Source organism: Bubalus kerabau, chromosome 15, assembly GCF_029407905.1.
Source record: "Bubalus kerabau isolate K-KA32 ecotype Philippines breed swamp buffalo chromosome 15, PCC_UOA_SB_1v2, whole genome shotgun sequence".
Taxonomy (NCBI): Eukaryota; Metazoa; Chordata; class Mammalia; order Artiodactyla; family Bovidae; genus Bubalus; species Bubalus kerabau.
In genome coordinates, this window is record NC_073638.1 from 29,530,100 (window position 1) to 29,552,196 (window position 22,097).

The 22,097-nt window shown below is 46.1% G+C and overlaps 1 protein-coding gene across 3 annotated transcripts; it reads left to right on the plus strand.

Annotated features, from left to right (window-relative positions):
* The first annotated feature begins 123 nt into the window (after positions 1 to 123).
* Positions 124 to 19,356, plus strand: FOXR1 (forkhead box R1). Of its 3 annotated transcripts, XR_008702906.1 has the most exons (7): positions 124 to 335; positions 7,342 to 7,416; positions 7,511 to 7,755; positions 7,994 to 8,220; positions 9,203 to 9,441; positions 9,906 to 16,989; positions 17,875 to 19,356. XR_008702906.1 is itself a non-coding variant. In XM_055548325.1 (6 exons), the coding sequence occupies exons 1-6, from the start codon at positions 275 to 277 to the stop codon at positions 17,931 to 17,933; spliced, it is 906 nt and encodes a 301-aa protein (XP_055404300.1). In that variant the 5' UTR covers positions 124 to 274; the 3' UTR covers positions 17,934 to 19,356. The 3 variants fall into 3 exon arrangements, 2 of the variants coding, with proteins under 2 accessions (XP_055404300.1, XP_055404301.1); XM_055548325.1 differs by lacking the exon at positions 9,906 to 16,989; XM_055548326.1 differs by lacking the exon at positions 9,906 to 16,989 and having other exon boundaries at positions 7,511 to 7,680.
* Positions 19,357 to 22,097: the final 2,741 nt, after the last annotated feature.

Sequence of the window (22,097 nt, forward strand, 5' to 3'; positions counted from 1 at the left end):
GTGAGGGGTTGTGGAAAAGGCGGGGTGGGGGGGCGCTCAGCGTAGGCCCGAGAGGCCGAGGGTGTCAGATGAGGCACACCTGAGCGGGCTCCACTCAAGTCAATCAGCACCAGGGGATTTAAGAACTTGCCTCCCAGGCCTCAGCCTCAGTCTCTCCCGACTCTCTCACCCTGTGCTGGCTGGCCCTCCTCTCCTAACCGTGGACCTGAAACTGCAGCACGTCGACTTCTGGGCCAGCCTCCATGGCCAGGTCCCGGGGCTGCTGGACTGGGACATGGGGAACGAGTCCTTTCTGGCCTTCGCCACGTCGCACCTGCCCTTAGCCGAACAGAACCGTGAGTGTCCTGGACGGGGTCGTGGGGGGTGGGCGCGCCGCGACGTTTGAGGGGGGCGCTCGTGGGCACCCCAGGCCCGAGGCTCCGGCGCTTGGACCTCCTCCCCGCCCGCCCTCACGAGCCCGGTTACGAAGTTGCGGTTCTGGACTCCTTGCCCCCTTTGCTGCGCCCCTGCCCTGCCCCTACTTTTCCCAAGAGGCGAGGGGATCCCAGCCTCGACTGGAACCCCACGGAAGGTAGGGGCCTGCCCGAACACTGCTTTTCTACCCGCGTTCACGGGCGCCGTCGCAAAACCTTTAGGTCTCTTTTCAGCCTTTTCTCCGTGGCGCCCAGGCCGTTTTGGGCACACTACTGATTTCGATCATCTTTCTCTTTAAAAAGATTTTTTAAATCAATTTTGTCTGTGGCCGTATCCCCCTCTTAATACATTGTCTGACACCTAGAGCCACTCAGTATTTGCTGAATGGATAGTTGACCGTTGTCTTTTGAAATTTTTTTTTTAGTTTGGTCTCCGGTGTTTTCTCAGGTGTTGAGAGTTGAGGTAATTGCTTACTTCATTCTTGATATATGACTGCCATCTGTTTGGGCAGAGTAGTTGGATTAACTCATTTTCTTCCTTCAGTCCCCACCCTCTTTCCTCACTTCCCACACTCCCAATCCATTTAATGTCTTTATAGATAAATGTATCTTTGAAAACTGTTTAGCATTATTTTGCTTTTATAGGCCACCTTACTGTACATAATACTCTTTGCGTCCCCCCATTCACATTGTTTTTGAGAGTAATTTGGGGTTGCTAAAGGAAGATCTGATTCATCATTTCTGATAGCTGTGTGATATTCTATCATCTGCATATATTATCTTTTTGTATTTAATTTTCCTTACTGACGGAGACACAAACTCCATTGGAACTCCTTGTCACCATGAGGAATGCTGAACATTCCTGTGTCTTGATTCAAGAAATATTTACTTATCAGGTGACTTCTCTGGTGGTCCAGTGGTTAAGATTCCACAATTCAGGGGGCCCAGGTTCAATCCCTGGTTACTAAGATCCTGCATGCCACAGGCATGGCCAAAAAAAAAGAGAAATATTAATTGAGCACCTCCAATTTTCCCAGGCGCTATTCTGGATACTCTTGATACACCATGAGCAAAAGAGACAACTCTTCATGGAGCTGATATTCTACTGGGGCCACACAGGCAGTTTATATTAATATATATATATACACACACACATGGGGTGTGTGTGTGTGTGTGTGTGTGTGTGTGTGTGTATATATATAATATATATTAGTCGCAGCATGTGGGATATAGTTCCCTGACCAGGGATTGAACTGGGGTCCCTTGTGTGGGGAGCACCAAGTGTTAGCCAATGGATCACCACTGGACCACCAGGGTAGTCCCAGGAACATGTTTGAGCACAGCTGAAGGAGGTGAGATGGTGAGCTAGACCATACTTAGAGGAAAAGTTTCTCAAGCAGGAGAAATAGCTCATGTAAAAAGCCCTCAGAAAGAAATATGCCTGGAGTGTTTGAGGAACTCGTAAAGAGGCTAGTGAGGCTGGATCAAGGTAAATAAAGAGAAAAGTTCAGAGGGTGTGGAGCATGGAGCAGAGGTCAGGAAGAGCCCTCTTCCCCTCTCAGGGCATTAGGGTTGACTCAGTAAGATTTAGTACGGTTGACAAAGTTTAGAACAGTGGAGTGACCTGATTGCCAATATAGTGAGTGACCTGTGCCATTACATAGGGTGTTTATACTGAGTTTAATGTCCTGCTAGCACTGTCAAGATTTTTAATAATTTTTGAACAAGGAACCCTACATTTGAATTCCCTGGTGGCTCAGAGGGTAAAGCGTCTACCTACAATGCAGGAAACCCAGGTTCAAACACTGGGTCGTGAAGATCTCCTGGAGAAGGAAATGGTAACCCACTCCAGTATTCTTGCCTGGAAAATCCCATGGATGGAGGAGCCTGGCAGGCTACAGTCCATGGGGTCACAAATAGTTGGACATGACTGAGCGACTTCACTTTCACTTTTCACTTGCAGATTATACAGCTTATCCTGAATGATCTATAGTCTGAAAAGATCATTGTGGCTGCTGGGTTGAAGTGTAGAGAGACTGGGAACCAGGCAACTATTTAGGAGGCTATAGTAGTAATCCAGACAAGAGCTGATGGTGGACTGGACCACCAGGGTGGTGGTGGAGGATGTGGTGAGAAGGAACCAGCTGGATTCTCTTGATGGGTTGGATGTATTATGTAAAAAAAAAAAAGATTAGAGGATGACTCTTCCAGAGCTTTTGGCTGACCAGGTTCAAGGATTGAGTTGTCTTGTACGGAGATGTGGAAGATCTGGGGAGGAAAACCAGGAATTCTGTTTTTACATGCCAAGGTTGAGAGATTTCTTAGATATCCAAGTAGAAATATTGAGTAAGCTGGTGGATATGTTTTAATTATGGAGAGGGATAGGAATTTTGAAAGTCTTTGTTACACATGTGGCATTTAAGGGGAGAAAATAAAGTGAGCCCTAGGGAGCATTCCATTTTAAAGAGATTGGAGAGAAGAGAGATAACCAACAAAAACTGAGGAAATGACCATTGAGAATCAAAACTGAGATTGTCTTTTCCTGGAAACCAAGTGAAGAAAGTGTTTCAGAGAAGGAGTGGTTACAGGAGAGATCAGATCAGGGATGGGCTGACTTGGAGTTATCAAAGCAGAGTCTTGATAATATGGTTTTGGTGGAGTGCAACCTTAAGCATTGTGGTTTTGGGGGAGTGGTGGAGGAGTCTGATTGGCAAGGATATAAGAGTGGAAGGGAGGGGAAGTGAAGATGGAAAGTACAGACGATTTTTTCAAGGAGTTCTGCCTCAAAAGCAAGCAAAAATGGAGTACTGGCCTGGCACAGAAAGTGGGAACAAAAATTGTTAATATTCGTATTTTATTTATTTGACTTCACTGGGTCTTAGTTGCAGTTTGCGAGATCTTTGGCCTTTGTTGACACATGCAGGATCTTTAGTTGCAGTGTTCGGGATCTGGTTCCCTCACCAGGGATCAAACCCAGCCGCTTGCATTGGGAGCATGAAGTCTTAACCACCGGACCACCAGGGAAGTCCCAACAAGTTCTTCTTTTTAATAAGATCAGAGAATTAACAGCATATTTGAATGCTGATATGGTCCAGAGACAGAAATTAATAACAGAAAAGAGTTGTTGTTGCTCTTGCTGTTCAGTCGCTAAATCATATCCAACTCTTTGCGATCCCATGGACTGCAGCACGTGAGACTCCTCTGTCCTTCACTGTCTCCAGGAGTTTGCTCAAACTCATGTCCATAGAGTTGGTGATGCCATCCAACCATCTCATCCTCTGTCTCCCCCTTCTCCTCCTGCCTTCAATCTTTCCCAGCATCAGGAAAGAGAGGAGACAGGAATTCCCTGGCAGTCCAGTTTTTTGGACTCGGCACTTTCACTGCCAGGGCCGGGTTTACTCACTGGTCAGGAAACTAAGATCCCACAAACCTCCAAGAACTCCTCCCCTCCCCGACAAAAAAAAAAAAAAAAAAATAGGTACATTGTGTATGCTTGAGGAGGCACAGAGCCACCTGTGTCAGAGCAAGGACAGAAGAGACAGAGACCTTATCCTTTGATCCACTGAGATTACCAGTCTGTTGATCCTGTCACCATTTTTCTTGCTCTCAAAGAGTGGAGTTAGGAAGTCCTCTCTTTAACCTGGAATCCCGCAGTCAAACACAATCACTCTCTTGCATACACCGTCAGTCCTTTGGCTCTGGAACACTTGCTACGCCAAACCACAACCCTGATTAAATCCAGCTCTTCCAAACCAGTGCTCCAAAGCCGTAGATCAGTGGATTGGTGTTATCACTGGTATCAAAAGATGGTTGGGGTTGAGAAGAAGATGGCTGGAAAGGGGAGGTGATGCAACCCTTTTACAGGGTGCAGCAATGAGGTTATGGAGAGGTTGCAGTTACTGGTTCAGGTTATTACAATGAGAAGGACTGTTTATATTGGGATGGAAGGCAAAATTTGGGGAGCAGACGAATTCAAAAAACTTCAAGGCCAGGGTCTTTGGAGAATCATCTATGTATCAATTGAAATAGCCAAGATTTAATGCAGGAGTAGCTTTAGTGACTGTGAGCCAGGAGCTAAATTTCTTTAAATGAGTGGACCAGAGTTTGGTAGATGATGGCAACAGTGAAGATTAGTGTATAAATTCCTCTGTTAACGAGAATAGACGCACCCAGTGGCAGACAGTAATCTATAGTGCTGCTTGATTATTCTTCACCAGACCAGTTGGTATTCAGATCTGCAGTGTAATAAAGGATCTGGTTTTGCTGCATCTTTGCCAATGCTTTTTTTTGCCTGTCTTTATAATTCTTGTCAGTTCCATGTCACGTATTAGCTCATTCTTTTATTGTGTTCCTCTGACTAGTGAGGTTGAGCGTCTTCAGGTATCCCCTCCTTCTGAATACTGATTCGTATCTTTTACCCACAAACAGGTTTGTCTTAGCTTTTTATTTTTTGATTTGTAGGAGTTGTCTGTCAGAGAATTGAGAGTTTGGGAGATTATTTTTTTTCTGATTTCTTATCTATTGATTTTTTTTCCCCCTTGTGAGTTTTACTGTGCAGACCCTTCTAATTTATGTGTTATAATATCTGCATTAAATGTATAGGTTAATTTGAGAATAATTGGCAGCTTTATTATTGTTTTTTAGTTGCTAAGTAGTGTCTGACTCTTTTGTGACCCCATGGACTATAGCCTGCTCTGACTTCTCTGTCCATGAGACTTCTCAGGCAAGAATACTGGAAAGAGTTATCTTACCAACCCAGGGATTGAACCCTTATCTCCTGCATTGGCAGATGGTTTCTTAGCACTGTGCCACCTGGGAAGCCAATTGGCATCTTTATAATATATATTATATGTCTTACTTTATTGAAGTCTTTTAGGTCTTCAAATAGTAATTACATTTTTTTCACATAAAGGTCCACATTATAACTTTGATTGCTATTGTAAACAGCATCTTTTTGGAAAAAATTTTATTTTCCAGTTTCTTAATGCTGGTATAGAGGAACAGTGGTGAGTAGTATGTTGCTCTTATATCTATCAAACCTGCTGGACTCTTATTAGTTCTAATAATTTTTATTACTATATCAATTTTATATAGTTTTCTATGCTAATCTATTTTCCCTGTAAATGATTATAGTTTTCCTTTTTCTTTATTATATCTCTTACTACTTTTTCCTTTCTAGAGACTGAGCTTTCCAATAAGTATATCATCATTTCCCAGACACAGACCTAGATTCTTCTGTAATATGACACTCATGGGGACAATGATGGAGACAAAAGCGGTTCCCCCTAACTGGACCAGAAGCCAGATTCATACCACGCAACTAGCTCTAATATATACCTGATTTACTCTGATGAGCCTACCATGTATCCATTCATTAATTTAAATTGAGCTCCTCCTATGTCCCAGGCAGTGAGGGAAACAGACCTGGAGACAGACTCTAAGCAAGCAGTTAGAATAAAATGTGTGCTATGTGTGTGTTTGGACAGATAGTCAGAGAAGGCTGCTTTAGAAAGATGTTTAAACAGACTTGATGGGTGAGTAGCAATTAATGAGGCAAGCAGGAAGAGGGCTTCCAGGAAAAAGGGAACAGCTTATGGGAAGACCTAGGCTCTTCCTCGATAAGGTCTGCTGGAGATGGGTGGAGAGCCTGGAGCTAGGGCCTTATGGACTATCTTAGACTTCCCTGGTGGCTCAGACTGTAAAGCATCTGTCTACAATGTGGGAGACCCGGGTTTGAGCCCTGGGTTGGGAAGATTCCCTAGAGAAGGAAATGGCAACCTACTGCAGTACTATTGCCTGGAAAATCCCATGGACAGAGGAGCCTGGTAGGCTACAGTCTATGGGGTTGCAAAGAGTCTGACACGACTGAGCGAGCCTGAGAGCCTGGAGCCAGGGCCTTATAGGCTATCTTAAGGAATTTAGATTTGGCCCAATGGCAATGGAAAGCCATCCAGGTGAAGGGTGAAAAAATTGGATTAACATTTTAGGAGATCACTCAAAACTGCAGTTGTTCAGTTGTGTCCGACTCTTTACCACCTCTGGACTGCAGCATGCCAGGCTTCCTTGTCTTTCTCTATCTCCTGGATTTGCTCAAACTCCTGTCCATTGAGTGGATGATGCCATCCAACCATCTCATCTTCTCTCGCCCTCATCTCCTTATGCCCTCAATCTTTCCCAGCATCAGGGTCTTTTCCAATGAGTTGGCTCAAAACTGCAATATGATAAGTTAAAGAAAAGGTAAACAGAACTTTTAGGTTACAGGCTTGGACTGGGATGGTAGAACTTGGTGATTGATTGGGTGTGGCTCTAGAGGAAAGAGGAGACAAGAATGATTTCCACCCACAGACATAGAAAACAAGCTTATGGTTACCAAAAGGGAAGTGAGGGGAGGGATAAATTAGGAGTTTGGGATTAACAGATACATATTACTATATATAAAATAGATAACCAACAAGGACCTACTGTACAGCACAGGGAACTATATTCAGTATCTTGTAATAACCTACAATGGAAAAGAATCTGAAAAAGAATACATATATATGTGTGTTGTTGTTTAGTCACTAAGTTGTATCTGACTTTTTTGACCTTGTTGACTGTAGCCTGCCTGGTTAAAGTGCTTGTGGGTTATCCCAATTAAGGGCTAGCAGAGAAGTCTAGGCTAGAAATAAAGATATGGAAGCTTTGAGTTTATAGATGGTGACTGACTGAAGTAACAGGCATTAATGAAATGGTTCAAGGACATAATGTAGGGTGAGAAGGGAAGAATGCAGAGGATAATGAGAAGGTCAGAGAGGTAAGGGGAAACCCATAGAATAAGATATCGCTTCCCAGGCAGGGTCCACAGCCACCTCCCAGGGAGGCTTCAAGGCCCAGGACTCTGGGGCCACAATGGAAATTCTAGGATGTTTTGACTCTTTCTTTTTGTCAGTTGCCAGATATAAACTCCGAATAGTTCAGCCACCAATGCTACCTCTGGAAAAAAAACCCAACCCTGATAAAGATGGTGAGTGAAGGGAAGTGACATGGCCCTGTGGCCTGGGTGGGACACCCAAAGTCCTTGAGCTATGGGCCACAGTCTCCTTTTTTCTCTACTGCAGGTCCAGATTTTGAGCCCAACCTGTGGATGTGGGTAGACCCCAACATCATGTTCCCCCCTGGAAAGCTGGAGGTCCCAGAACCCAGTAAGGGGAAGAATCTGACAACCACAGCTGCCTCCCCTCAGCCAGTCCCAAAAGAAGACTTTGCCAAATGTCCGGAGGCCACAGAGGTGGGGTTGCTGTCACCCCCTGGAGACCAGTGTTCCCCTTGGAAGCAGTTTGCCACCTGCCTCCGCAACTGGGAGGTAGGGATTTCTGGGGTGGGCTCTAGGCAGGGGGTGGGCCCAGGGATGACGCAGCAGAGGGCTCTGTTTTCTTAGGACTGACAAAGGGTTAATGGGTTCAGAAATTAGCTGTGCCCCCCGTCTTCTGGGTTGGGGAGAAGCCCAGATGGTGGCCCTGGCCCACTACCCCTTCCTGCCACCGCACCCCTGGAGTTGAGACCATGGAGTCAGGACCAGTTCCTACTCTGTGCTCCTCCAGCTCACAGAAGAGAAGGAGGCTGAGGACCAGGATGACCGCTCCTCTGTGGCTCTCCCGTCCTCTCACAAACCGGCCCCCCTCCAGAGTCGGAGGCTTCGGCAAGCCAACAGCCAGGAGGGGAGGCTCTGGTCCAGGCCCCCTCTCAATTTCTTCCACCTAATTGCACTGGCATTAAGAAACAGTGCCCCCTGTGGCCTCAACGTGCAACAGATCTACAGTTTCACTCGGTATGTGCCGGGGGGCCCTATGAGGAGGGCGAAGGGAGGGGGCAGGGCCCTGCTCTGATACCTTCCAGTTGGCCGGGGCCCTGGGCTGCTGCCTCAGCTCCCCCATATGTATCCCAGAGGATCCCTCTCTGTCCCCAGGCTCTGGTTCCAGGTTGTCCCCGAATATGTGTCCTCACCTCACATAGACAGGATATCCACCGCCACCCCTCACATCTAAGAGACTCCAACCTTTCTATAGCTTAGTTCTTTTTTTTTTTTTAAGTTTTTGTTACAATATTGTTTCTGTTTTTTGTTTTTTTGACCATGAGGAATGTGGGCTCTTAGCTCCCTGATCAGGGATCACACCTGCTCCACTTGCATTGAAAGGCAAAATCTTAACCACTGGACCACCAGGGAAGTCCCTATCTTAGTTCTTCAAAACATATTTTCACCTGGGTCATAAATTCTCTTATCTTCCCTCTCAAGATCCCCCAGCAGTTTCTCACGTTTTCCCTTTGGACTAAACTAATCTGGCACAGCCTGTCCCCCAGGGACCCGGGGAAGCCGAGCTGAGAAAGGATTTACGTTGCTTTCTGACAGTCAGGTACCCATGAGTATGAGTTTTTCAGACCTTTTCCCTTTGTTAGAGTCAGAGTCACAGAATATTAATCCTCAAGAGGTGTCCTCCTTGACCAGGATTCCTCTGACAGGAGCTGTTGGCCTGATTTCAGCTCTGTTCCAGTTGTCAGTCCTGAGCCCTTGGAGGGAGGGAGGAAGGAAAGCGAGCCTGGGAGTGTAGGGGCAGTGGACTGAGTTCAGAGGGTGAGGCTTTTACCAGCTGCGCAGCCACAGGCCTAGTCAGCACAGTGCTTCATGGGCCAGCTTCTGCTTCAGCACCTTGAGAGGAGGGCTGAGGGCTTCTGGCCCCTGGGTGAGAAGTTGTCCAGGAGAGGCATCTCCCAGAAAGACCACCCCTCTCCTTACCATTCCTCCGTGTCCGCAGACAACATTTCCCCTTTTTCCGGACGGCTCCTGAAGGCTGGAAGAATACCGTGCGTCACAATCTCTGTTTCCGAGACAGCTTCGAGAAGGTGCCGGTCAGCATGCAGGGTGGGGCCAGCTCCCGGCCCCGATCCTGCCTCTGGAAGTTGACTGACGAGGGACACCGCCGCTTTGCAGAAGAGGCCCGTGCCTTGGCCTCCACCCGGCTGGAAAGGATCCGACAGTGCATGAGCCAGCCAGGTGTGAGGCCTTGTCACCCTCGAGGCCCAGGGGAGGGGACCTGAAGATCCTGACCTGAGGCTGGGTGTGCATGGAAGGAGCCAGGGTCACACTAAGGTAGAGGTTGGGGGGCAGCTTCTGGAGGAAGGGGAGAAGCCAGAGGTGTTCTGAGATGCTGGGGTGGTGCCTGCCTGAGGGGTCCTCACATACACAAACGTGGAACGTGAGGTATCAGGAGCTGAGGCAGAAACAGCTGGCGCTGCTCACAGCCCCGCAGCCTGGGGAAGTGGTAACCACACGATGTGAGAAACATGGTATGGGAGATTCTCTGCAAAAGGGGGCTTTTTCCTCTCCTGGAGACCAGGTGGCATTTGAGCTTGAGAGAGAAGTACGTACGTCATCTGCCGTGAGAGAGAGGTCCAGGCTTAGGGTAGAGCAGCTGCAGGGGGCAGACAGATCCCTTTGACTTTCTTCTTTCCTTTCAGATGTGATGTCCTCACTCTTTGACCTTTAGTTCCAAGAACCAGCCATCAGCCCATGCCTTATTAAAGAATCTGCAGCAGCCTGGTGTGTGTGTGTGTGTGGTCTGAGGATGAGGTAGCACGGGAGGTGCAGGTCAGCTCTGAGGTTGGACATGGGTTGCCCTCAGAGCTGTTGGATGCTCCAGAGGCAATGGGCCAGTTGCCTGGTGTGCAGCAAAGGGAGTCCATACTCTTCTTTCCTCAAAGGAAGAAAATACTCAACCTTGTTTGAGATCTTTTTTTCTTGGAAGATGGCTAGCATAAAGCAGCCAACCCTGCAAAAGGCCCCCCAAATCACCACCCACTCACAGGAGTGGATGTAATCAGCTGGGGACAGTGAGGAGAGGCCTAAGGAAATGTATCGTTTATGGAATAGTTGAAGGGAATACCTTCTGGGAGGCCACGAGGGAGCAAGGAGAAAGGTGAGAGGGAAGAATTTCTTTTTGAAAACTATATTTGGCTGTGCTGTGTCTTCATCGCTGTGCTTGGGCTTTCTCTAGTTGCGGCAAGTAAGGAAGGGCTGGTAGCTAGGCTGGAAAAGAATCTGCCTGCAATGCAGAAGACTCCAGTTTGATTCCTGGGTCAGGAAGATCCCATGGAGAAGGGAACAGCTACCCACTCCAGTATTCTGGCCTGGAGAATTCTATGGACAGAGGACTCTCTCAGAGTCAGACATGACTGAGCAACTTTCACTACCACTCTTTGCAGCAGTTGGGCTTCTCATGGTGGTGGCCTCTCTCGTAGCAGAGCACGGGCTCCATGGTGGGCGGGCTTCAGTAGTTGTGGCTCCCAGGCTCTAGAGTACAGCCTCAGTCTTTATGGTACATGGGCTTAGTTGTCCTGTGGCCTGTGGGATCTTCCGAGACCAGGGATTGAATCTGTGTCCTGTGCATTGGCAGATGGATTCTTGACCACCAGGGAAGTCCTAAAGGAAAATAATTTATTGAGAAAAGGAGTAGCTGGGCTCAAGCCTCATTTCTCCCACTTAAGCTTTGGGGGGGAGGTGAGGGGGATGGCCCTCTCATACCTCAGGGTTCAGTAGAAGCCAGAGCACGTGGAAATTCAGGGTCCCCAGAGGCTATAGATCTCAGCTGGGCTGAGGTGGCTTTCTGGACTGCAGGAAACTGTGTCCAGGGCAAAGCCAGCTGCCACCCTCAGACCTGAGCAATAGGGAGAGAAGCCAGCAGAATGGATAAGAAGGGAACAAGATTCAGAGCTGTGTCAGGATGCCACAGATGTTCCTCACAGTGCTCAAAGATCATTCTGGGTTTCCCACGGGGCTGAAATACCTGTCCTTCTGCTGTTCCCCCTTACCCTGAAGCTGGCCTGCATAGAAGTATGGCTCCAGCCTCAGACACGGTCCCAGGGGACTGGGTATCACTCCTCCCCAGAGGTGGCAGTGGGTGGTGCTTGAGTCTCAGGAAGGGCGCCCCTTGTCCGGGCAGCTCCCTGGTCTCTGTGGTTGGTCAGGGTTGAGAGTCTCACCTCTCCCTTCCTTCCTGCTCGCCTTCCTGTTTCTCAGCTCTGATATAGCCACTTGGTTCTCCTGCATCCTCATGGTAGAAGAAGGTGCCTCAGGCAGCCACTTTCTCAGTGTCTTGATGAGGAAAATGAGTCAGTGATGGCTTTCTTAGCACTGTACCAGTGTGGAGATCGACAGGGATGGAGTAGAGTGCTTCCTGCCGAAACTGGAACTCAGTTCTAAATAAAGGGTAGCTATTTTATTGCTTATTGTGGTGTCTAGTTAGGACACCCTCTCTGCTCCGGGAGGCTGGTGGGCTAGTAATAGCCTATGTCTCCTTTCAGCACTTGGCAACTGTCAGTGGGAACTGGGACCTTGCTGTTGCTGGCAACAGTCTGGTTCTCCATCTCTGACTCCCAGCTCAGCTCCCTCTCTGCAGACCACCTGTCCTCTCTCACTGTATCTTTTTTAGCACAAGTTTTCTTAACACTTCTAAACTTCCATTTCTTTTGCATGCAAATCGGGGATAATAGAAGTACACACAGATTTTGAATCAGGAACTAAATAGGACAATGGAAAGTGTATACTCCCATGTCTGGCTTATTAACATTGACACTGAGCGCTTACAGTTGGACCAGACATCATTTTACATGCGTTTGCAGGGTTAATCCATACAATTAAACCTGGATTAAAAGCCTTAAAGAGTAGGTACTGTTAATCTCCCAGGTGGCGCTAGTGGTAAAGAACTGGCTTTCCAATGCAGGAGATGTAAGAGACACAGATTTGATCTCTGGATTGGGAAAATCCCCTGGAGGAGGGCATGGCAACCCACTTCAGTATTCTTGCCTGGAGGAATCCCATGGACAGAGGAGCCTGGAGGGCTATACAGTCCGTGGGATCGCAAAGAGTCTGACACGACTGAAGTGACTGAGCACACATGCAGTGTTATTCTCTTCAGGTCATTGAGTGTGATGGTCATTATATTTAAGGAGTTGCCTTCATTTTCTGTCCATTTATTCAGCTCTTAATCCCTTGTAGCCTGTATCACTATAAAATCAGACTGTTTCCTCCCTGGTCTCTGAAAAGTGCTATTCTTGAAAAGTACAAGCAGTATCCCACCTGACCAAAATCTCTACCTTGAAAGAAAGGCCCCAGTTCATGTGTGGTTTGCACATTTTTGGTAACAGAAATGAAGTCTCGCCCTGGTCACCGGTCTATCACCAGAGCCATCTCTTCTTGACCCATTGCAGCTTTGCCTTCATTCTGGAACATGCACCAAAAGTAGTGCTAGGCCAGGGGCTCTCACTGAGCCTGGGGAGCACTGTGGTTGTGCAGTGATTTGGGGGATTGGCAGGCCCTGGAGTGTCCAATGGCAGTGTGGGAGATAGTGTCTCACCTTGAAGAGCTGACCCTTATACCTAAGGCCATTGACAATGAATGAGCTGAGCAAGAACCTAACCCAGTTTTACATCTAAGCAGAAACTATTTGTTGTATTGTTTTATTATACACTGACTTTTCCAGGAATGCAACTCTTAATGTAAAATGAAGGAAGACTGTCGTTTTTTTCATTTGGAAGTTTACCAACTGTTGTTTGCCATTTTGGAAAATCACTGACAGTAGAGCTGCTCTGGTATTTAAGTCACCAGTACCACATCCCTGTATTGGCCTGTGTTTGTATCTGTTGTGACCACAAGGATTCTACACGTATAAACAAATAATGTGGTGGTGTCAAGGTAGCCAGTATAAAGGAAAAGGATTTTCAATAATCATCTGAATGACATCTCTTAAATTTCAGCTATTTACTGTAAGAATGTGCAAATGTTTAACTGTTTCATGTTTTCAAATATAGTGTATCCATTATACTCTCATCCAATACACTCTTATTATAAATTTCTCTCCCTTTATTTTTTTGTTATATTACAGAGCATTACAGTTTATTTTTTTTTAATTTTATTATTTATTTTTGGCTGTACTGGGTCTTCGTTGCTGTGCATGGGCTTTCTCTAGTTGCGGCAAGTGGAGGCTACTCTTGATTGTGGTGTGTGGGCTTCTCATCGTGGTGGCTTCTCTTGATTGTGGTGTGTGGGCTTCTCATCGTGGTGGCTTCTCTTGTTGCAGAGCTTGGGCTCTAGGGCATACAAGTTGCAGTAGCTGTGGCTCCCAGACTCCAGAGCTCAATAGTTAGGATGCATGGGCTTAGTAGTTCGTCATGTGGGATCTTCCAGGACCAGGGATCGAACCCAAGTCCCCTGCTTGGCAGGCATATTCTTAACCTTTGGACCACCAGGGAAGTCCTCCAGTTTGTTTTTTAATGATATGTATAGGTAGGTTATTTTGCCAGCAAGGTTCACTTCAGGGTGGTAGAGATGGTTGTACAGGACTTCCCTGGTGGTCCAGTGGTTAATAAACTACCTGCCAATGTAGAGACACGGGTTTGACCCCCCAGTCCAGGAAGGTGCCATGGGGCAGCTAAGCCCATGTACCACAACAGCTGAAGCCCACCTGCCCTAGAGCCTGTGCTGAACAAGAGAAGCCAAGGAAGCGAGAAGCCTGAGCACCTCAATGACGAGGAGCCCCATTCGCTGCAACTAGAGAAAGAGAAAGCAATAAAGATGGTCTTAGAGTATTTGCTCCATTCTAGGGTGTTCAGTCGGAGAAGGCAATGACACCCCTCTCCAGTACTCTTGCTTGGAAAATCCCATGGATGGAGGAGCCTGGTGGGCTGTAGTCCATGGGGTCGCTAGAGTCGGACACGACTGAGTGACTTCCCTTTCACTTTTCACTTTCATGCATTGGAGAAGGAAATGGCAACCCACTCCAGTGTTCTTGCCTGGAGAATCCCAGGGACAGGGGAGCCTGGTGGGCTTCCGTCTATGGGGTCGCACAGAGTCGGACATGACTGAAGCGACTTAGCAGCAGCAGCAACAGGGTGTTAAGTGATTTGATTTAGGTCATACCTGAATGGTCTAGTGGTTTTCCCTACTTTCTTCAATTTAAGTCTGAATTTGGCAATAAGGAATTCATGATCTGGGCCACAGTCAGCTCCTGGTCTTGTTTTTGCTGACTGTATAGAGCTTCTTCATCTTTGGCTGCAAAGAATATAATCAAGCTGATTTCGGTGTTGACCATCTGGTGATGTCCATGTGTAGAGTCTTCTCTTGTGTTGTTGGAAGAGGGTGTTTGTTATGACCAGTGCATTTTCTTGGCAAAACTCTATTAGTCTTTGCCCTGCTTCATTCCGTATTCCAAGGCCAAATTTGCCTGTTACTCCAGGTGTGTCTTGACTTCCTACTTTTGCATTCCAGTCCCCTATAATGAAAAGGACATCTTTTTTGGGTGTTAGTTCTAAAAGGTCTTGTAGGTCTTCATAGAACCGTTCAACTTCAGCTTCTTCAGCATTACTGGTTGGGGCATAGACTTGGATTACTGTGATATTGAATGGTTTGCCTTGGAAACGAGCAGAGATCATTCTGTCGTTTTTGAGATTGCATCCAAGTACTGCATTTCAGACTCTTTTGTTGACCATGATGCCTACTCCATTTCTTCTGAGGGATTCCTGCCCGCAGTAGTAGATATAATGGTCATCTGAGTTAAATTCACCCATTCCAGTCCATTTTAGTTCGCTGATTCCTAGAATGTCGACATTCACTCTTGCCATCTTGTTTGACCACTTCCAATTTGCCTTGATTCATGGACCTGATGTTCCAGGTTCCTATGCAATATTGCTCTTCACAGCATCGGACCTTGCTTCTATCACCAGTCACATCCACAGCTGGGTATTGTTTTTGCTTTGGCTCCATCCCTTCATTCTTTCTGGAGTTATTTCTCCACTGATCTCCAGTAGCATATTGGGTACCTACTGACCTGGGGAGTTCCTTTTTCAGTATCCTATCATTTTGCCTTTTCATACTGTTCATGGGGTTCTCAAGGTAAGAATACTGAAGTGGTTTGCCATTCCCTTCTCCTGTGGACCACACAGGACTGGAAAAGGTCAGTTTTCATTCCAATCCCAAAGAAAGGCAATGCCAAAGAATGCTCAAACTACCGCACAATTGCACTCATCTCACATGCTAGTAAAGTAATGCTCAAGACTCGTCAAGCCAGGCTTCAGCAATACGTGAACCGTGAACTTCCAGATATTCAAGCTGGTTTTAGAAAAGGCAGAGGACCCAGAGATCAAATTGCCAACATCCGCTGGATTATGGAAAAAGCAAGAGAGTTCCAGAAGAACATCTATTTCTGCTTTATTGACTATGCCAAAGCCTTTGACTGTGTGGATCACAATAAACTGTGGAAAATTCTGAAAGAGATGGGAATACTAGACCACCTGATCTGCCTCTTGAGAAATTTGTATGCAGGTCAGGAAGCAACAGTGAGAACTGGACATGGAACAACAGACTGGTTCCAAACAGGAAAAGGAGTACGTCAAGGCTGTATATTGTCACCCTGCTTATTTAACTTCTATGCAGAGTACATCATGAGAAACGCTGGACTGGATGAAGCACAAGCTGGAATCAAGATTGCCAGGAGAAATATCAATAACCTCAGATATGCAGATGACACCACCCTTACGGCAGAAAGTGAAGAGAAACTACAAAGCGTCTTAATCAAAGTGAAAGAGGAGAGTGAAAAAGTTGGCTTAAAGCTCAACATTTAGAAAATGAACATCATGGCATCTGGTCCCATCACTTCCTGGGAAATGGATGGGGAAACAGTGGAAACAGTGTCAGACTTTATTTTTCTGGGCTCCAAAATCACTGCAGATGGTGACTGCAGCCATGAAATTAAAAGATGCTTACTCCTTGGAAGGAAAGTTATGACCAACCTAGATAGCATATTCAAAAGCAGAGACATTACTTTGCCAACAAAGGTTCGTCTAGTCAAGAATTGATGCTTTTGAACTGTGGTATTGGAGAAGACTGTTGAGAGTCCCTTGGACTGCAAGGAGATCCAACCAGTCCATTCTAAAGGAGATCAGCCCTGGGATTTCTTTGGAAGGAATGATGCTGAAGCTGAAACTCCAGTACTTTGGCCACCTCATGCAAAGAGTTGACTCATTGGAAAAGACTCTGATGCTGGGAGGGATGGGGAGCAGGAGGAGAAGGGAACGACAGAGGATGAGATGGCTGGATGGCATCACTGACTCGATGGACGTGAGTCTGGGTGAACTCCGGGAGTTGGTGATGGACAGGGAGGCCTGGCGTGCTGCGATTCATGGGGTCACAAAGAGTCGGACACGGCTGAGCTTCTGAACTGAACTGAGGGTGTTAAGGCTAATGAAACAGAAAACTACCAAACCAAGGACTGTATAAGATATAGTCCCCTGTCCCAGAGGCACTCACCCTTGGTGACCTTGGCAACCACTGAGGAGAATACAATGGAATAAGTCCCTTTTATGTCCAAACTCCAGAGCCTAGCATGGGGCCCATTAGGTAGTAAGAATGCTGTTTGCTATTACTTGTCACTAGTAACTTCTCTTAACAGAGTCCGTGTTCTCTGGAAGCACAGAGAAGAGAGCAATTAGCTTGAGAGGAACTGCGGAAGACTTCTCACAGAAGACACGAGCACAGGGTTTTTTTTTCCAGGTCTGGAAAACAATAGCTAGTTCTTCTCCAGACGTGCTTAAAGGCAGCCCTGCCCTGCTGGGTGAGGGGTCAGGATGCTTTGGGCAAGCAGTAGAGGAGGCTGGGGAGGTGGGGTCGATCAGGGAAGAGAAAGTGACTGGTGCCAAGAAAGAGATGACAGACTCATGCAGATTCCTGGCTGGAGCAAGTCAAGAACTGCCTTTCTGAGACTTCCCTGGTGGACCAGTGGTTAAGACTCTGCTTTCAATGCAGGGGGCACAGGTTCAATCCTTGGTTGAGGGATTAAGATCCTGCATGCACGGCCAAAATAAAGTCTCCAGCCACTGGGGAAAAACAAAACAAGTATACCCCCCTTTTTAAAAAATATTTTTGGCTGTGCTGGGCCTTCATTAGTGTGGGGGCTTTTCTCTGGTTACAGAGAGCAGGGGCTTCTCATTGTGCTGGCTTTTCTTGTTGCAGAGCACAGGCTCTACAGCTCAGGCCTCAGTAGTTACAGTGCCTGGGCTCAGTAGTTGCCTCTCCCTGGCTCTAGAGCACAGATTTAATAGTTGTGGCACACGGGTTTAGTTGCTCCACAGCATGTGGGATCTTCCCAGACCAGGGATTGAACCTGTGTCTCCTGTATTGGCAGGTAGATTCTTTACCACTGAGCTACCAGGGAAGCCACCAAGTATATTCTTTGAAAAAAAGAAAACTGCCTTTCCCTGGCCCACCTAGAGTGATTTTCTCTGGACTGTCTGGATGCTGTTTTTTGTTAGTTGTTTGTTTTTAATGTGGCATCCACCAGAGGAGGGGTGGAGGGCCAGGTCATTAGTGTCATCGGCTCTGGGCCCACCCAACATGCTGCAGCCAGAGTCCCCTTACCGACTGCCCTTGTCTATACAGGTCCCAGGAAGAAGAGGGTCCTGAATCCTAAGCTCTGGTTTCAGCGGATCTGGCCTTAGCTTGCCTCACCTGTGCTACGTACACATCTTTATCCCTGTCCACATTCTTGTTGATGTTTGGTTTAAGCCACAAGTGGATCCCAAAAGGCAACAGATCAGAAGGAAAGAACATACAATATAGCCTTTGTGGGAAAAGGAACTCGGAGAAAAATCTGCCTTTGCTCATTTGTTCTCTAGCAGACTATTGTACTCCCACACCTGCCTCCTCTTTTTTTGTTCATTCAACAGCTATTCATTTTGAGCTTTCATTATGCCAGGCCCTGTGCCAGCTGCTAGGGATAGAGTGAAACCCAAAATGACTCCTCCCTCACAGATAGCAACCTCCCTCACAGTCTCAAAGGATATTAAACAGACACCCTAGTAATGTACAATGATGATAAATCTTAATAAGGTAGACTTAGGTTATTGTGAGAGAGACAATATGGATACTCAACCCTAATTGAAGAGGAGGTCAGAGAAGGCCTTTCTAAGAAAGGTATTTTAACTGAGACCTGTTTAATAGAGTAGCCAGGCTGAAGCATGGTAAGGAAAAGTGTTCTAGCAGAGGGAACAGAATAGACAAAGCTCAGGAAGTAGGAACCTCCTCACTTTGGCCTATTGAGAGAATGGGGATGGGCTACAGAATATGGTAACCAAGGTTATGTTGGGAAGGGAGGCAGAGACCAGACCCTTCTAAGCTATGATATGAAATTGAGAGGTTTTGGTTTTTTCCCAAGTATAGTGAAAAGTAATTGAAGTAACTGACATAACTCGCTTTAATTTTTTAAATGATGCTTAGCTATTCACTGAAGGTGGCTTGTAGGGGCAAAAGTGGAAGCAGGAAGCCTGTAGGGAGATGACTGCAGAATCCAGATGGCAACAGAAAGGGGAGAAGCAGCCCAGTTTGATGCTGTAGGGTGGAGACAGAGTCAACAAGTTAACAGGATTGATTAGATGCAGAAGAAGAAAATAGTGACTGAGGTTTTTTGTTTGAGTGATTGGGTGAATGAGTAGCAGGTGTGAGCAGTTTTGTGTTTAGAATCTGAGACATCACAGTGGTTATGTCAAGATGATGATTGTAAGTCTGGAGTTCAGATGATAAGCCTAAGCTGAAGATGTAAACACATTTGACAGAGGAATATATAGACAGTATTTAAATCACACTCAATGTACTGATATAGAAAGATATCCACAATGAAAAAAAAACACAGCATAACAGTATGTTCAATATGATTCCAAATGTGACAGAAACTATGTTTATATAGATACACATATGTTGTTGAAGCAGAAAGTGCCTTGAAGAAAATAGATATTGAACAGTAATAGTCATCTTTGGAGACTGGCAGGTAACAAAGAGATGGAGACCAATCTTTTTTATTTACAACCTTGGTACAGTTGGTTTTTTTTTAATTTTTAGAATTTTAAAATAAACTTATCCACTAGGCTGCTTTGTAGTTTGATACTATTAATTGTTAGGGAAGTATTGATTGAAACTGCCCACCTTGGCCAGGCACAATGATGACCACTTGCTTAAGTTATCTCACAACAGGAGGTCCCAGTAAGGAACATGGTGCTGCCACCAAAAACTGGGAGAGTTTGGGAGGGGCCAGAAGGAGAGAGGAGATGCCATAATATTGTCCTACTAACCTCCCACAATCCTTCACACTGGAATCCATGTTGGCTGAGAGATGCATGGGCCACTAGAAAGGACCCTGAGATCAAATATGGGCCAAGCAAGATGACTGGCCAGAGACAACCTGGAAATTAATTCTATGACCATAAGTGCTAGTGGTAAAAAAAAAAAAAACCCACCTGCCAATGCGGGAGACTTAAGAGATGTGGATTCAATCCCTGGGTCAGGAAGATCCTCTGGAGGAGGGCATAGCAACCCACTCCAGTATTTTTGCCTGGAGAATCCCATGGACAGAGGAACCCGGCAGGCTACAGTCCATAGAGTAGCAAAGAGTTAGACACGAATGAAGCAACTTAGCACTAGCACCATAAAACCTTGGACTGTGAGCCAGGTGGCAGAGTAGTTCTGGATTCCCTTCCCTCCTGCTCTCTGCCCAGCTGTCCCTTCCCAATAACGTCTCTTGCTTTGTCAGCACGTGTATTTCCTTGGACAATTCATTTCTGAATGTGAGAAAAGAGGCCACTCTCAGGCCCTGGAATAGGTCCCTCTTTCTGCAACATAATTAGGAGGCTGTTAGCTGCATGTTTCTGAGGCTCTTCCCAGCACAGATTACCACCCCATGGGCATGTCAACACAAGTGTTCCTGGAGTTTTGATGATTTTAACTTAATTTGACAAACATGCACTGAGGACCCCTTTCTGCTAGTTCTACCAAGTCAGGCACGACCAAGACACAGTCCCTACACTTGATCTTTCAACTGTTAGATTTTCAACTGACTATTGAACAAAATGACAACAAGATGAGCAAAGGATCTTGGAATTGAAAAATTAATCCTGCAGGATCCACTCTGGTAGGCTTCACAAAAGGGGTGACATCTCATTCATTCAATCATGAATTGATCCAAGAGTTTATGAATAGACTGAGATATTACTGTGTTCCAGACAAAATCACCAGCCTTAGGGAAATTCCATTCTAGTTCATATTTCACAGCAGTTTCATAGTTCTATTATATGTAATAGAATTTGTCAGGCAGAGCTGGAAAGAAGTAAATTCTAGGCTGGGAAACCAAGGGCTGGAGATGCCAAAGTGCAAAGAAGCTGTGGAACTGTAGGAATATTGCCTGGAGAAGGGGAGGGGAGTGCGGGGTATAAGACTGAGAAAGGAGGTTAGGAAACTTAGTGTAAAATTCTTGCTGCAAAACTTAGATACTTCCTGAAGGCAATTTAGACATAAAATTAATCAGGAAAGTAATTTTAGAGACTACCTTCAGACCAGAGTCTGGAGGATAAATGGAGGTGAAGTACACCAGACACTTGGGAACCAGACAGAAAGATTTTACATGAATCAAAACAAGAAAGAAAGGGAATTGAAATAAAGTGTGCTCTGTGAGTGTAAAAGGTGGAGAACAGATTTTAAACATCTCAGAAATCCAATAAGACAACTTGTGCAGGGTGGATGTGGGGACTAAAGGAGTGTCAAAGATAACTCACTCTAGAACTCCAGGCTTTAACTTGGTGGTACTATTTCCTGGGAGGATGAAAACAGGAAATGATCTGAGGAGGAAGATGGTGAGTTCCATTTCACACAATCTAGTTCAAATGGCAGCCCAATAGATAGTGGTGGAGGACTTTAGGGAAACAGTTTCAAAAGCCAAACTGCAGAGGGCTGAGAAGTTAGAATTTGAAGCAGACGGTGTAGACTACCTAATGCAGTTTTGGAACAAATGATGGAGACAGATGAGATAGCTGGGTTGATGGTTGGGGTGTGACAGAATGAGAGGTCTTGGTAACAAGAGAAGTGATAGGTTGCCATGAGAGTGTGGTGAAAATATTTCTGGGTTCCAGTGGGTAAAGCAAAGCCAAGAGGACCTAAGACCTAGACCAGTGATTCTTTTGTTGTTTTTTTTAACAGAGATAGGTATTTATTGTTTATTATTATTTATTTTTGGTTGTGCTGGGTCTTTCTTGCTGTGTGCAGACTTTCTGTAGCTGCAATGAGCAGGGCTACTCTGCAGTTGTGGTACATGGGCTTCTCACTGCAGTGGCTGCTTTTGCTGCGGAGCACCGGCTCTTGGCACGTGGGCTCAGTACCTGTGGGCTTAGTTGCTCCAAGGCATATGGAATCTTCCAGACCAGGGATCAAACCCATGTCCCCTGCAATGGCAGGCAGATTCCTATCCACTGTACCATCAAGGAAGTCCTAGACCAGCAATTCTTGACTGGGCATTAGAATCACCTGAAGGGCTCATTAAACCAGATTGCTGGGCCCTACTCCAGAGTTTCCAATTAAGTAGGTCTTGGGTGGTGCCCAAGCCTTTGCATTTCTAACAAGTTCCCAGATGCTGATGCTGCTGACCTGGAGGCCACACTTTAAAGATTTTAAAATCTTTAAACAAGCAAAGTATTTAGCAGCTAGCAAATGCTGAATAATTTTCTCAGTGAATGGATAAGAGTGCTTATATTCATCCCTGCAGTTAAAGACTAGCTGGAAGGTAGGGCCACAAGGGAGGATGGAAGACGGTGGTCAGAGAAGAACTTCTGAGTTTGAAGTCA

Bases quoted from the DNA above. Each gene is read 5' to 3' on its own strand.
- FOXR1 (XM_055548325.1), top strand. From the start codon at position 275: ATGGGGAACGAGTCCTTTCTGGCCTTCGCCACGTCGCACCTGCCCTTA. The intron at 7,417-7,510 runs GTGAGTGAAGGG...TCTCTACTGCAG, and splicing joins ACCCAACCCTGATAAAGATG to GTCCAGATTTTGAGCCCAAC. The intron at 8,221-9,202 runs GTATGTGCCGGG...CCGTGTCCGCAG, and splicing joins CAGATCTACAGTTTCACTCG to ACAACATTTCCCCTTTTTCC.